Consider the following 14,727-nt stretch of genomic DNA (forward strand, 5'->3'; position numbering starts at 1 on the left):
TTTTATAATGAAGAATGATCCAAAATACCTTCAATCAGAAGCCAGACTCTCATTGAAAACTATAGGAAGCCTTTAGAGGCTGTTATTTCTGTAAAAGGAGGACCTACTAAATATTGATGTCATTTTTCTGTTGGGGCCCAAATTGATGCACCTGCCTAATTTTGTTTAAAGAATTGTCGCACACTTTCTATAAATCCTATAAACTTAATTTCTCTTCTAAAATATCACTGTGTTCATCTGCTGTATGATATATTTACCTGAAATTGCTGATCTGAACAATCAATGATTTATAAAGAAAAATCATGAAAAATATCAGGGGTGCTCCAACTTTTTCATGCCATTGTATTTAACTATAAAATACATATACATGTCATGTATAGTTGTGAAATAGTGAAATTGTACCTGAATGCGATCTGGTACCCCCGTGCTGTCCATACGACTGGCCACATTTACTGTGTTCCCCCAGATGTCATACTGGGGCTTCCTTGCTCCAATAACTCCAGCTACCACTGGTCCAATATTTAGTCCTGTAGGAAACAAGAGATGCTAAATGATGTATCTTTTCTGAAAGTGTTTACCTTTTCAAAACTGTTAACTGGTAGTAAGCACAGTGCACACAAGGAAAACTCACTACTGAATTAAATCTGGACCATGCTCTCTGGGGGGGAAGGAAAAAAAATAACTTGAAGCAACATTGATTTTTAACTTCCTCTACACTAAATCTTTACAGGCATCGTTAAAATCAGCTAAAAACCAAGGCAGGAAGTAAACATGCCGGTGTAAATCAAAGCAGAAACCCATTATGGTTTCCCATATATACACAACTGAAGATTCACAGCTGTTTAAGAAAGTCTGTGCCTCACCAATCTTCATCTGGAAGTTGTTGAAGGAGTGCTCGTTGATGTACTTCATCTGTTCGCGGAGCCTCATGGCGTAGTCGGCCAGCGCCGTGATGTGACTACGGCCTTCCTTGTCGTAGGTGGAATCGTTGAGGCCTGAAGCTGCCATGTAGGTGCTGCCTATGGTCTTAATCTTCTCCAGCTGCCTGTATTTCTCTTCACTGATGATCTGTATTGAGGAGAGTAAACGACAGGGACATGAGAGACATCCGGAATTTGAGTGCGAAAAATACGGTAGTTAAGCAATGTCAGGCTTAGGTGTTCACATGTCTTAAGATTGCCTTTACTAAATATCTGATGTATTTAATTAACCTAAGTTATAGGTATTTTATTAATTCCGTGGTGGAAAAAAGAGGATAAATCGAATATCAAGTTCAGTATCCAGTCAAATGTTTCATTTTGATCAGTTTCGGTTTCCCGCCCCAAAAATAATGCAATGAATTTCAGTGCATTCCTACTGTACACATGTGATACAATTGTGAAATGAAATATGCATGAATCAGCCACTTTCCCAATACATTAAATCAGATCAGATCATCACGTCTGAAGAATTCCTTCACACCATCCTTCTTATTACATTACATTACATTACATTTGGCAGACGCTTTTGTCCAAAGCGACTTACAATAGTCAAGTACAAAAGTTATAGAAGTTAAAGGTAAAAACAGCTTTAGACAGGGCCTAAAGGAGGTCAAAGGGAAATAATGGGAGAGGAGTGAAGGAGGGGTTAGAAGGAAATGAGATTAGAAGTAGTTAGTTTGTTAGAGGTGTTAGGAGAGTAAGTGCTCTTTGAAGAGCTTTGTCTTCAGGAGTTTCTTAAAGATAGCGAGAGATTCTCCTGATCTGGTAGTAGAAGGTAGTTTGTTAGGGGTGTTAGGAGAGTAAGTGCTCATTGAAGAGCTCTGTCTTCAGGAGTTTATTAAAGATAGTGAGAGATTCTCCTGATCTGGTAGTGGAGGGTAGTTTTTTCCACCATTGGGGAACTCTGTATGAGAACAGTCTGGATTGCTTTGTGTAAATGTTTGGCAAAGCGAGGTGACGTTCATTGGAGGAGCGCAACGGCCATATCTCACCTCGTCGAAGTCAGCGATGATTTCGTTGAGCAGCCGCAGGCACTCCACACCTTCGTTGTTGGCCTCCAGCTCCACGTAGAACTCTGAGAAGTTGCTGATGGAGGCGAACATGACTGCCACGCACTCGCACGACTGATAGTACAGCTCGTCATTCCTGCGCTCGCGAGCCAGGAAGTGCGCCGCCACGTCTTTGGGAAGGATGTTGTGGAGGAGGCGGCGGTTATACGCCTGCAGCTCCTCCATCTCCTCCTTCTCCTCTGTCGCCTGAGAGAGAGAGAGAAACAACCACCCCGAATTAACAACTCAGAGAGGCTGAGACAGCTGTATATCCCCCATCACTGGTGAAAACAAGAGGAGTGTATAGACTAGCACATGCCTCCTCTGACAAATGCAAAGTCAGGCACCGCCTCAGGACCTGCTTGGTTCTGATACATCAGCTCACAGATGCCTTGTGCTGATCGACATCACCCTAGGAGTGATGAGGGGAAAGAGCAAGGCAACTTGTGGTCTCTCAGGGCTCGGGCAACTAGTGGCAAACTGCATGACCGGGATTCGAATTGACGATCTTCCGATCATAGTGGTGCTTAGCCCGCTGGACCACTTTAAGCCCCAAATTTTAAATATTTTTTTAAAATAGGATTTAAATTGGGAAAGCTGCCATAGGGAATCAATATATGTCTATATATTGATTCCCTATGGCAGCTTTCCCAATTTAAATTTGCTACTATGCGTATTTACTATTTACTATGCGTAAAAACAAAAAAAGGAAACAATAGCTTGCGCATCAAATTAACAAACACTTGTGCTGTTTGTCTACAAATAAAAAAATTGAAGCTATTATGTAAGAAATAAAAATCACAATCAAAAATTGCTCGTATATTTGAGAAATATCAAGAATATTTTTTATGCAACAATGACCCAGCTCAAATAAGTGCACTAAAAACTTACATGAATTACTAGAAGCACATGGATAGGCAGTCAAACAAATGAACCCTTTCAGACCCTGCATCCATTACAAAAGGACATAATGTATTTTCTTTTTTTTATATTTTCTTTGTTTTGTTGCAGATAACACTAATCAAGACCTGGTGTCCATCACAACAGACCCTAAACCAGCCAATGAAAATGTTTAAAAGTCAATGAAATAGTAGCTTAGCCCCGACTACTGCACTGAAAAACCACGCCAAGTCAGACATTAGGGCATGGCAGCAATCTAGAGCCAATGAGACAAATTAATTTTAAGAGATTTCGAGCATTTTTATTATGTTCATAAAATAAAAAGGTCAATATCAAATATAAAAATTAAAAGTGCTAAACACAGGCTTCCACTGCAGTGGAAATTAAAAAAGCGATTTAATGTTTTAGTTAATTGGATGATTTTTTTAGTTAGATTTTATATTAGAATAGGACAGAAATAAGCATTCTTATATTTTCCCCATCACTGGAAAATAATTCAGGTCTGAAAGGGTTAACAAAAAAAAAAAATAACCTCAAAATTCCAGAAGCTAATGTAAAGAAACAATTCTGTACTACATGATGGAAACTTGAAATACTTATAGTTCATATTATTCTTACAGGCCATCTGTTCTGTTCAGTTCAGACCTTCACTTTTATACATAATACCTGGCAGTACCTGATAAGAAGAGCACAGTACCTGGAGCTTCCAGAGGAAGTCAAGGCGGGCTGTGGACTCCACCTGCTGCGCATGGAGATACAGCGCCAGGACAAAAACGGTGAGGATCACTGGGGTCATGACCTTTAGGGACACTTTGGTCACAGTGTAAGGACTGTGCAAAAAGAAGCAGATCATATACATGTACTGATTATTGCACTGAAATAAAAATACAAATCATAGATTAAAATCTTTAAGACTTCAGATCTATATTAAATATAATCTACTACATATACTTACCACTGGTCAGTAGTTTCATTGAACCTCAACCTGTCAAAATGAAGACTATTAGATTTGTTCCTTTATCAAAAGCTAAGTAATGAGTAACAGGACAATAAAAAGAAGTAAATCCTTACCTCTCAGTTTCATTAAGTTGTCTAAAAAAAAGAGAGGAAAACAAATATTTAACAATTTAACTAATACAGTATTAAAGGAGAACTTTGTTGTGAAATGGACTTTGGGTGTGTTAAAACGTGATAAAAACGTACTAACCTTTGTTGGATAGCCCTCCTCCGCTCTCCTGCATCTTTCTGAGATCCACTATTTTGTGCACTTTCACCAAATAGGCATTAGAATGAGTGAGACAGGGCTTGCCTTGTGCTTGAAGATAAATCACTTTTTACACCGTAATTCAGGCTCAAAGTAGCTCCACACTTTGTTGGTAGAATCTGAAGAGCTCTGACATTTAAAATGAGGTATTTACAACTTTAAAACTGCACAAGAAGTTTATTAAAAAACACTGTTTACATCCTGTAGCATAGGTAAATCACCAGGGGCCGCCTAGGTAGGATAGTTGAGCAGACTGCAAAATTAATTCCTTGGAAATGCAAGAATTCCAGTTGTTGATATTAAAATGCAAAGAACCAACAACAAATTACATAAACATTACTCCAAAAGTTTTATTATTCGTGCTCAACGGTTCACCTATTGTGATTAAACTTAAAATGGCGATGCCGGGAGATTGAACTACACTATGGGATGTAGACAGTGGCTTTTAATAAACTTTTTGTACACTTTTAAAGTTATTAATGCCTCATTTTTAATGTCAGGGCTCTCCGGATTCTACCAATGATGTGTGAAGTTACTTTGAGCCTAAATAAAGGTGTAAAAAGCGATTTATCTGCAGTGGCAAAATATGCCCTGTCTCACTCATTCTTTGTCCTGTTTGGGCAAAGTGCACAAAATACTGGATCTCAGAAAGCTGTGGGAGAACGGAGGTGGGCTGTTCAACAAAGGGAAATACTTTTTATCACGTTTTAATTCACCCAAACTCCATTTTACACCAGAGTTCTCCTTCAAATCCACCAAATACACTGTACAAAATCTTGAAATCACACAATATTACACTAATACACATTTTCCTAAAAACAAAATTGGTTTAGTTAGAGAATACTCTTCTATATTGACCGTTGTCAAGAGGAAAGACAGTAGGTGATCTCCCAATTAAGTTTGATCTCGTTTTAGTAACACACATGTACAGAAATCCAGATTCAGAAGATCTGTAATGCAGTCTCTACATTGTTTCTGGGCAGACGTGGCTGTTTTTTTTGTAGCTCGTCTCTGCCACCTGGTGGCTGGCAGTGTTACTCACAGGGCATTGGAGGTGACAAAGAGGTCAGCGTTGTCGAACAGCGCCACCTCTGGCCACTCCACAAGCAGCAGGTAGGTGAGCTGGATGAGCAGCATGAGCGCCAGTTTCCCTATACTGCTGATCTGCAGGAACACTGAGCAGGCCAGGAGGGTCAGCAGCACACTGTAGCTGAAATACTGAGAGGAAAAGAGAGAGAGAGAAAAATGTACAGAACAGTAAGAAATAAGCATAGATAGGACTAATTTTGGAGTATTGTGCAAAGCATCAATGTGTTTATCTTAAAACAACAAAATTAAAACAACTGTTCAGCATAAATTACTGTATCGAAAATTATTACAAATTATTATATTTAGAAAAAAAATCTTTTACCCTGTTCTCTAAAGTAAAAGTGGGCATAAGTATGTCTAAAATGTATCCGCCAGAATGGCTGCTGATACTTTTTATATGAGGGGTGTCAAACTCATTCCGGTCGGGCCCTATAAAATCTGTTTTAATTTTCTGCAAAATTTAGTTATTTTTATTTTATATATTTTTTTTATTTATAGGAAGACATTCCACACATTCCAGACTTTATTTTCAGGAGATTCTAGACTTCTCAAATATGTCTTAAAAATAACTACACTCAGACATTTTTACATTGTTAGCTGAAATATGTTGTACTGTATATGGCATATTCTGCCAAATGGGTGCCATTTCTCTCCCCAGGAAATTACATGTAAAAAAATGTGCACATAAAATAACTTTAAAATGCATTTTACTATTAAAATAGTGTCTTTTACATTGACCTAATTGCAAAAGTAAGAAAGTTATTATATTCAGAGTTGAAAAAAGATTAAAAAAAAGTATATGTTTCATTTGAAAGAGTTACAACAAGCAAATGGCACCCATTAAGTGTAATGGCCCATAAACAAAATATACCAGCCCTGCTTTAAACACTTTAAAATGAGATGGAATTGTTAAGAGAATTTGAGCATATTTTGATCAAAAGTGTACTTAGTAAAGTCCAAATAACAAAATAGTCCAAATACAATAAAAAATATTCATCTCTTAATTGATTTTTTCTGTTCTAGGGCTTTTATTATAAAGCCACAAAAGGCAAATTAGGCAAAACAGCTCATTTGCTGGTAACTGGTGGTGCTAACTGTTTTCTGAAATAAATTATTCGCTGACGTTTGATAACAGATGGATAACACTGTGATGTTAGATTAGTAGGTTATGCGGTTTGATATCATGGGTATTTGGTGGATTACATATATAATTCATAGAGTCTTTAGTTATTAACCTCACAACACCGGAATGCAGTCAAATTCAGCAGAAGGATTGGAGGATTGTATAATAACGATTTTTGTTAAAGCTGACAGTGTGAGCAATAGGGATTGGACAAAATATATCACAATATACTGTATTGCTTTGGTTTGGAATACATGATTAGTATGTGGAGTCAAATATGAATATCTTTATTGGTTTTTGTATAGTTTTAAAACTAAAAAGACTTGTCTCCAGTTTGACTTACTAAAATTACTAATTAATTACTCCACATGGTGGCGCTAATCAAATGAACAGGGTAAACCTGCAGTGAAAAATATTTCTTGTTAAGATGTGTGAAACTGGCACCGATAATTTAGCTTATTTAGGAGTATTTTATTCTGTTCAGTAACAGATGCTGTGAAGTATTATAGATTCAGTGTATTGGGTATTGTATAATTACAGTATTAAGATGTCTAAAATTGATAATGAAGAATTAAACATTATGTGGACATTCTGGCTCAGTTGTGCTGCTAGCGGAACAGAGACTGACTAATGGCTAATAAGAGACAACCAGACAACTGACTGAATTACCAGAACTGACCCTTAAATCTGAATACAGACTCATAGTTTTAATATCATTTATAATATGATAACATCCCAACATGTTCATATACAGAGTGGTTAGTGTTTTTTTAACCCGGAAGTTTCACACAATGAAACGTTGTAGAGATTGACTTGTCCCGCCCCTGCTGCAATAAAAATATTACAATTCATTCTGCATCTGATTTTGACTTTGTTGTCCTGTTGAAATAGATAATCTGATTGGCTGTCTGATTGTGCAGCTGGTTTCTCTCTTTTCATGTGGATTTCTAATAATGTGCCTGAACTCAATTAGTAATACACTGTTAATAACATTGGATCTACATATTCTTGCTGGGTCTGGTTGAAGCCCACAGGTTTATATGTTTGCAACATGTACATTTGGGCCGGCGCTTGCAGATGACCTCAATGACTATTTTTGGATTACGAAGCAACCTGTTTTTTCTACATTATTCCTTAAAAAGTGCACCTGTTACATAATTTCCTGTCCAAAACAGACAAACACAGTTACCTCAGGAAAGGGGCAGGATGGTGTGTTGCTGGGGCAGATGTCCAGTCCGTCCTCAGCCAGGCGAGAGAGGTTGTAGATAATACAGGGAGTCACTGAGTCTGCCGAGGAGTTCAGCTGTCGGGCTACACAGTCCACCAGCCTCTCCGTATCACAGGCAAACTGCCAACACACACACACACACACACACACACACACACACACACACACACACACACACAGTTTAAACCCAAATCTCAAACATAAAATATCCATCTATATATAAAACCCCACACCCTTCTGTCATTCATCTGATTCACACAACTTTAACGAACCCAACAGCAGCAGCTCTGCTGGTACATTAGGCCTGCTTTTAAACATGAGGTAAAAGAGGATGATGTAATGAAGTAAAGAGGAAAATGAGAATGAGGTAATTAGGTCAACAAGAATGAGACAATAAGATAATGAGGTAAATGAGAATGAGGTAATGAGGATATAAGAATGAGCAGATCAGGTAATGAGGTAAATGAGAACGAGGTAAATAGGAATAAACTAATCCTGTAATGAGTTCAATTAGAATGAGCTAATAAGTTAAATTAGAATGAGGTAGTCTGGATTATGGGTAATGTGGATAATTTGAACGAGGTAATGTGGATGATAACGTGAATAAGGTAATGTGGATTATGTGAATGAGGTAATGTGGATGATAACGTGAATAAGGTAATGTGGATTATGTGAATGAGGTAATGTGGAATATGTGAATGAGGTAATGTGGATGATAATGTAATTGAGGTAATGTGGATTATGTAAACGAGGTAATGTGGATGATGATGTGAATAAAGTAATGTGGATTATGTCAATGAGGTAATGTGGATGATAATGTAATTGAGGTAATGTGGATTATGTAAACGAGGTAATGTGGATGATGATGTGAATAAAGTAATGTGGAATATGTGAATGAGGTAATGTGGATGATAATGTGAATGAGGTAATGTGGATTATGTGAATGAGGTAATGTGGACAGTGTGAATAAGGTAACGTGGATTATGTGAATGAGGTAATGTGGACAGTGTGAACAAGGTAATGTGGATTATGTGAATGAGGTAATGTGGATTATGTGAATGAGGTAATGTGGACAGTGTGAACAAGGTAATGTGGATTATGTGAATGAGGTAATGTGGACAGTGTGAAAAATGTAGTGTGAATGAGGTAATGTGGATGATAATGTGAATGAGGTAATGTGGATGATAATGTGAATGAGGTAATGTGGATGATAATGTGAATGAGGTAATGTGGACAGTGTGAAAAATGTAGTGTGAATGAGGTAATGTGGATGATAATGTGAATGAGGTAATGTGGATGATAATGTGAATGAGGTAATGTGGATGATAATGTGAATGAGGTAATGTGGATGATAATGTGAATGAGGTAATGTGGATGATAATGTGAATGAGGTAATGTGGATGATAATGTGAATGAGGTAATGTGGATGATAATGTGAATGAGGTAATGTGGATTATGAGAATGAGGTAAAATAATGTCAGTAAGGCTACATGTCGTGAGTGGTGCTTCCTCCTGACTGCATGGAAGGTCCGGCTGCGTACCATATTGACAAAGGCCGAGATAAAGACGAGGATGATGGTGAAGACGCCCACCAGGGTGCTGTTGGTGCGAGACTGAACAATCTTCTTGGACACAGTTTGCATGGCAGCAGGGAAGAGCTGAAGAAAAGAGAGAGAGAGAGAGAGAGAGAGAGAGAGAGCAAAGCTGTCTATGAGCACTTAATAACATCTGACTGTATTACTAGATATTAAATACTATTAAAAACAAGATGAAGAAGAATAAATTGACCAAACTACAAAGGAGGACCAGGATTAGGAGCCACTGGGCTACAGAGAATCCGTGAGGTGAACATCCAGGTCACCCAGTTCACCTCAGCGAGTGCTGGGTTAGGTGAAAAGTTGGATCAGTTGAGCTGTAATTAGTATAAACTCTAAAACCTACAGGGCAACACAGTGCTACTCCAGGACCAGGACTGAGAACCACTGCTTTAGATTTATTATCTAAAATTGTATATAACGCAATTTAAGCTGCCTTGTTAAGTATGTTTATAATGGGATAGTATTATTTTTGTTATATTCCAGATAAGGGATGCAGAATTTGCCCTAGTACAAATATTCACAAAATGTACTTCTGTCTTATGAAGAGATCAGTAAGTGTACTTTGTGAACTGAAGTGAATGTAAGAGAGGCAGACTATATACAGCTCATGAAAAAATGAAAGAGACCACTTCAGTTTCTGAATCAGTTTCTCTAATTTTGCTATTTATAGGTATATGTTTGAGTAAAATGAACATTGATATTTTATTCTATAAACTACAGAAAACATTTATACCACAGAAATATTGTTATTTAGAGAATTTATTTGCAGAAAATAAAAATGGCTGAAATAACAAAAAGACAAAAAAGAGTTTTCAGACCTCTAATAATGCAAAGAAAACACGTTCATATTCATAAAGTTTTAAGAGTTCAGAAATCAATATTTGGTGGAATAACCCTGGTTTTTAATCACAGTTTTCATGCATCTTGTCATGTTCTCCTCCACCAGTCTTACACACTGCTTTTGGATAACTTTATGCCATTCCTGGTGCAAAAATTCAAGCAGTTCAGGGATCTTGTGATCATCCGTCTTTCTCTTAATTATATTCCAGAGGTTTTCAACGAGGTAAAATCAAAGAATCTCATCATTTTCAAGTGGTCTCTTATTTTTTCCCCAGAGCTGTATGTGTTTACCTGTGTGTACGTGTGTTTAAGAGAAAGAGGCAGACTGTCACACTTGGACTTACCTTCACACAGGAGTAAATGGCGCAGATGAAGAGGATATTGGCGAGGATGATAAAGATACTGATGTAAATCCCCAACATTACAGGAGTACTAAACAAATTAAACAGAGAAAGGATTTTAAGTTTTGTGTACACATGTATCAGGTGGTGTGTATTAGGTGCCTGTGTAGGTGTGTATTAGGTGTGTGTGTGTGCTGGGTACTCACTGAGGGAAGATGACGATCTGGATGAAGGAGATGAAGCAGAAGACGAGCACAGTGCACGCCACGTAACCTCCAAACCGGTCGTCCACCTTCTTGGCATACTGAACATACAGGGGAAAAATACACCAATAAAAACCACTTTAGAGATCTCTGCGTTGGGTTTTCAAAGATTAGATTTTCTGTATCCAGTTATTTGCCTGAATATGTCAGACTTTCACAGATATGTGCCAATTGTGCCACAACCCTGTAAACTGAACTCAGCCACGGACCACACTTTCTTCTACAGTTACAGTCAAGTGTGACCATCATGGCAATTTTGGGATTTTTTTCAACTTATTTAGTCCTGCAGATTATTGTATTTTTCGCACTATAAGGCACACTTAAAATCCTTTAATATTCCCAAAAATCGTCAGTGCACCTTATAATCCGGTTCACCTTATGTATAAATTTTATCAGTCAGGTTGTAAGGAGCAGTAAAGTCACTCCGCTGAAGTGCAGCATTATACAGGAGTTTCAGTGAAGTTTCTCCAGTACTGAGGCTGAAGCAGTATTAGCATTAGCCGCTAACTGCAGTGCTAGCTCTTCCGCTGTTCAGAGGCGAGTATATCGGAGTGTAGTCTGCGTGTTTACCGTGTTAAAACAAGCTACGTGGGATGAACCGTTAGCTAATATCGCCCTGGGTTTCCAAAACACTCAGGGTTCCTCAGTGTAGCTCTGTCGGGTGGCATTTACTAGCGCTAAGCACTGCTAACTGAAGCTAGCATTGCTGCTAACCGTGGCTAATGCTGCTGATAACAGCACTGTTGAAAATATTGGGAATTTAAGCTTACTGTAAATAAACAGAATCGCTTTACTCGCCCAAATAAATAGTTTTTAGTAGAGAAATCTGTGTAGATGAACATCCAAAGCTCAACTGACTTTGAAAGAATAACTTTTTTTTTTTTTTTAAGAATTACAGTTTTGTTTATTTTGAAAATTATTCATTTTATAATACAAGCACCACATTTGGCTAGGACCTACATCATCAGAAAAGCACATTAGCCACCTAAAAGTCCAAAAAGAAATGTAAAATAAAGGTTTTTAGTTTAGGAATAAATTGACTAGGAATTATATTATTTAATGTGAAAAGACAAATTTACTGATGCCTAAAAAAATCCAATATGCTGAATATAAGCACAAATAACCGTATTAATATTATTATTTTTACTATATTCGCTTTCGTCAACACATAAATAGCCCTACAGTTTTTGAAATATCAACACAGATTCAACTCCTGATTGGTTGAAATGTCAGATTAACTGATGGGGCGATGCATTGTTGTAGACAAGTTTTTGTTTGGATGCACAATTTTTTTTTTTTTTTAACTTTGTTAATTTCCATTTTTTTCCCAATTAATGAAAAAATGTGGTAATATAAGCTAAAGAAAGAGAAGCTGATCTACTGAATGTGAATCACTGAGTTTGAGCTGGACCTTTTTCTCCAGGCTGGACGTCTGGAAAGTGAGGAGGAATTTCTTCACGTGATCTTTACGCAGCTGGTCGATGCTCCGAGCATCAATGGCTCGCCCCAAAAACTCGTCCACCTCATCCTCTGGGTTCATGGCCTCCTGTGCACCACGGCTGATCAAGAGAGAGAGAGAGAAACAGACTGTCACTCCAAAAAATAAAGGCACATGAGACAGATTAACATTAATCTTATCTGTTTTTATCCTCTCTCTGCATGTTAGTTTCAGGGGAAAACAATCCACACTCACTTGTCTTTGCTGGATGTTTCATCAATACCCTAAAAAAAAAAAATACAAATATTAGTGTAGGAAGAGAGAGAGACAGACAAAATATGCATGTACGTACAACCGCAATACCAAAGTTCCAAGTTGAGAGGCTTTGTAAAATGTAGAGGACCAGTCAAAAGTTCTAATTCAACATTTTAATTTTTTTTTCCTACAATGTAAATGAATACTGAAGTCATCTAGATTAAAAACACTTATTTTTTTTTTATTCATAATTTTATTTAAAATTTTTCCCATTTTCCCCCCAATTTACACGGCCAATTACCCAACCCACTCATTAGGACTCCCCCTATCACTAGCAATGACCCAACACACCAGAAGGGAGAAGACTAACACATGCTTCCTCCGATACATGTGAAGTCAGCCACCGCTTCTTTTCAAGCTGCTGATGCAGCATTGCTAAGTAGCATCACAGCGCGCTTGAAGGAAAGAGCAGCGACTCGGTTTTGATACATCAGCTCACAGACGCCCTGTGCTGCAGACATCACCCTAGGAGTGATGTGGGGAGAGAGCGCCATCTACCCACCCAGAGGGAGCAGGACCTATTGTGCTCCCTCTGAGCGCCGGCAGCTTGATGGCAAAGCTGCATGAATGGGGGTTCGAACCTGCGACCTCTCACTCGTAGTGGCATCGCTTTAGATCGCTGGACCACTCAGCTGTTTTTTTTTTTATTAACTTAATTAACGTATCCTGTGCAACAGAGGTAACTCTTGGTTTTTACTTTATTGGGGTGGTCCTGGTGAGAGCAAGTTTAATCATTTTAATCGTCTTTATGACTGCACTAGAGGATTGACTGAACTTTATATTTTTCTTCACTTACTTGAGTAGTTCTTGCTATAATATGGATTAGAACATTACTCAAATAGAGCTATTCACTGTATATTCACCAACTCTACCTCTTTACAACTTTACAAGTGATGCTCTCAAACACACTGAGAGGCAAGAAATACAAGTACCGTATTTTTCGGACTATAAGGCGCACCGTATTATAAGACGCACTATCAAAGAACGCCTATTTTCTGGATCGCTTGCCGGTGGAGCGTCTCAGTATACAAATCTAGCTCTTTCAAAGTCAAACGAGTGCTGGATATTAATCTACACAGATTCCTCTCCTGAAAACTGTTTATTTGGGTGAGTAACGTGCTTCAGTTTATTTACAGTAAGCTTAGATTTCCAGATGTCCACTAAGGCTTGCTGCACCAGCGTTAGCATAGCTATCCGCTAGCACGCTAGCTAGTCACCTAAACTAGTAAAGTTAACCCAAACTTAAACGACAGCGTTACACTGAGTAATCCTGCGTGTTCTGGTAAGACAGTGAGATATTAGCTAGCGATTCGTCCCCCGTAGCTTGTTTTAACACGGTAAACAAGCAGATTACAGGCTGATAAAACTCACCTCTGAGAGAGTTAGCGCTTAGCATCTAGCTAATGCTAGCCAGGCAAAGCAGCACAGACTTACAGGCCGATAACTCACCTCTGAACGGTGAACGCTTAGCGATTAGCATCTAACTCTAATAATACTGCTCCAGCAGTATTAAAAGTGCTAAATTTAGAAAATACTGATCTCTGAACAGTGAAAAAGCTAGCTAGCTAAGCGGTTAGCATCTAGCTAATGCTATTGCTGCTCCAGCCTCGGAGCGGCACGGCTCTGCACGGAGTGTGTGTTTACTGCTCCTTACACCTGACGGGTAAAATTTAGATAATACTGATCTCTGAACAGTGAATAAGCTAGCTAATGCTATTTGCTGCTCCAGCCTCGGAGCTGCACGGCTCTGGACTCTGTATAGCACTGAAACTCTGTATAACGCTGCACGGAGTGTGTGTTTACTGCTCCTTACAACCTGACGAGTAAAATTTAGATAATACTGATCTCAGTGAATAAGCTAGCTATCTTAGCGGTTAGCATCTAGCTAATGCTATTGCTGCTCAGCCTCGGAGCTGCACGGCTCTGGACTCTGTATAGCACTGAAACTCTCTATAACGCTGCACGGAGTGTGTGTTTACTGCTCCTTACAACCTGACGAGTAAAATTTAGATAATACTGATCTCAGTGAATAAGCTAGCTAGCTTAGCGGTTAGCATCTAGCTAATGCTATTGCTGCTCAGCCTCGGAGCTGCACGGCTCTGGACTCTGTATAGCACTGAAACTCTCTATAACGCTGCACGGAGTGTGTGTTTACTGCTCCTTACAACCTGACGAGTAAAATCCATACAAAAGGCGCACCGTATTATAAGACGCACTGTCAATTTTTGTGAAAATTAAAAGTTTTTAAGTGCGCCTTATAGTCCGAAAAATACGGTAATTAAATTAACTCTTGACAAGT

General features: G+C 38.4%; 1 protein-coding gene across 2 annotated transcripts in view; it reads right to left on the minus strand.

The window, feature by feature from the left end:
• The window catches only part of adcy6a (adenylate cyclase 6a), a 90,039-nt gene that overhangs the window by 6,140 nt on the left and 69,172 nt on the right, over nt 1-14,727 (minus strand). For both annotated transcript variants that reach the window (XM_049486293.1, XM_049486294.1), the window contains exons 11-23: nt 12,369-12,397; nt 12,087-12,234; nt 10,619-10,716; nt 10,416-10,503; nt 9,175-9,291; nt 7,595-7,753; nt 5,236-5,411; nt 4,001-4,021; nt 3,885-3,914; nt 3,627-3,759; nt 1,973-2,236; nt 864-1,068; nt 403-527 (exon numbers count right to left, since the gene is read on the minus strand). In XM_049486293.1, coding sequence (XP_049342250.1) covers nt 403-527; nt 864-1,068; nt 1,973-2,236; nt 3,627-3,759; nt 3,885-3,914; nt 4,001-4,021; nt 5,236-5,411; nt 7,595-7,753; nt 9,175-9,291; nt 10,416-10,503; nt 10,619-10,716; nt 12,087-12,234; nt 12,369-12,397 — 1,593 coding nt within the window. The remainder of the gene's footprint in view (nt 1-402; nt 528-863; nt 1,069-1,972; nt 2,237-3,626; nt 3,760-3,884; nt 3,915-4,000; nt 4,022-5,235; nt 5,412-7,594; nt 7,754-9,174; nt 9,292-10,415; nt 10,504-10,618; nt 10,717-12,086; nt 12,235-12,368; nt 12,398-14,727) is intronic.

This window comes from Astyanax mexicanus, chromosome 13 (assembly GCF_023375975.1).
Source record: "Astyanax mexicanus isolate ESR-SI-001 chromosome 13, AstMex3_surface, whole genome shotgun sequence".
Taxonomy (NCBI): Eukaryota; Metazoa; Chordata; class Actinopteri; order Characiformes; family Acestrorhamphidae; genus Astyanax; species Astyanax mexicanus.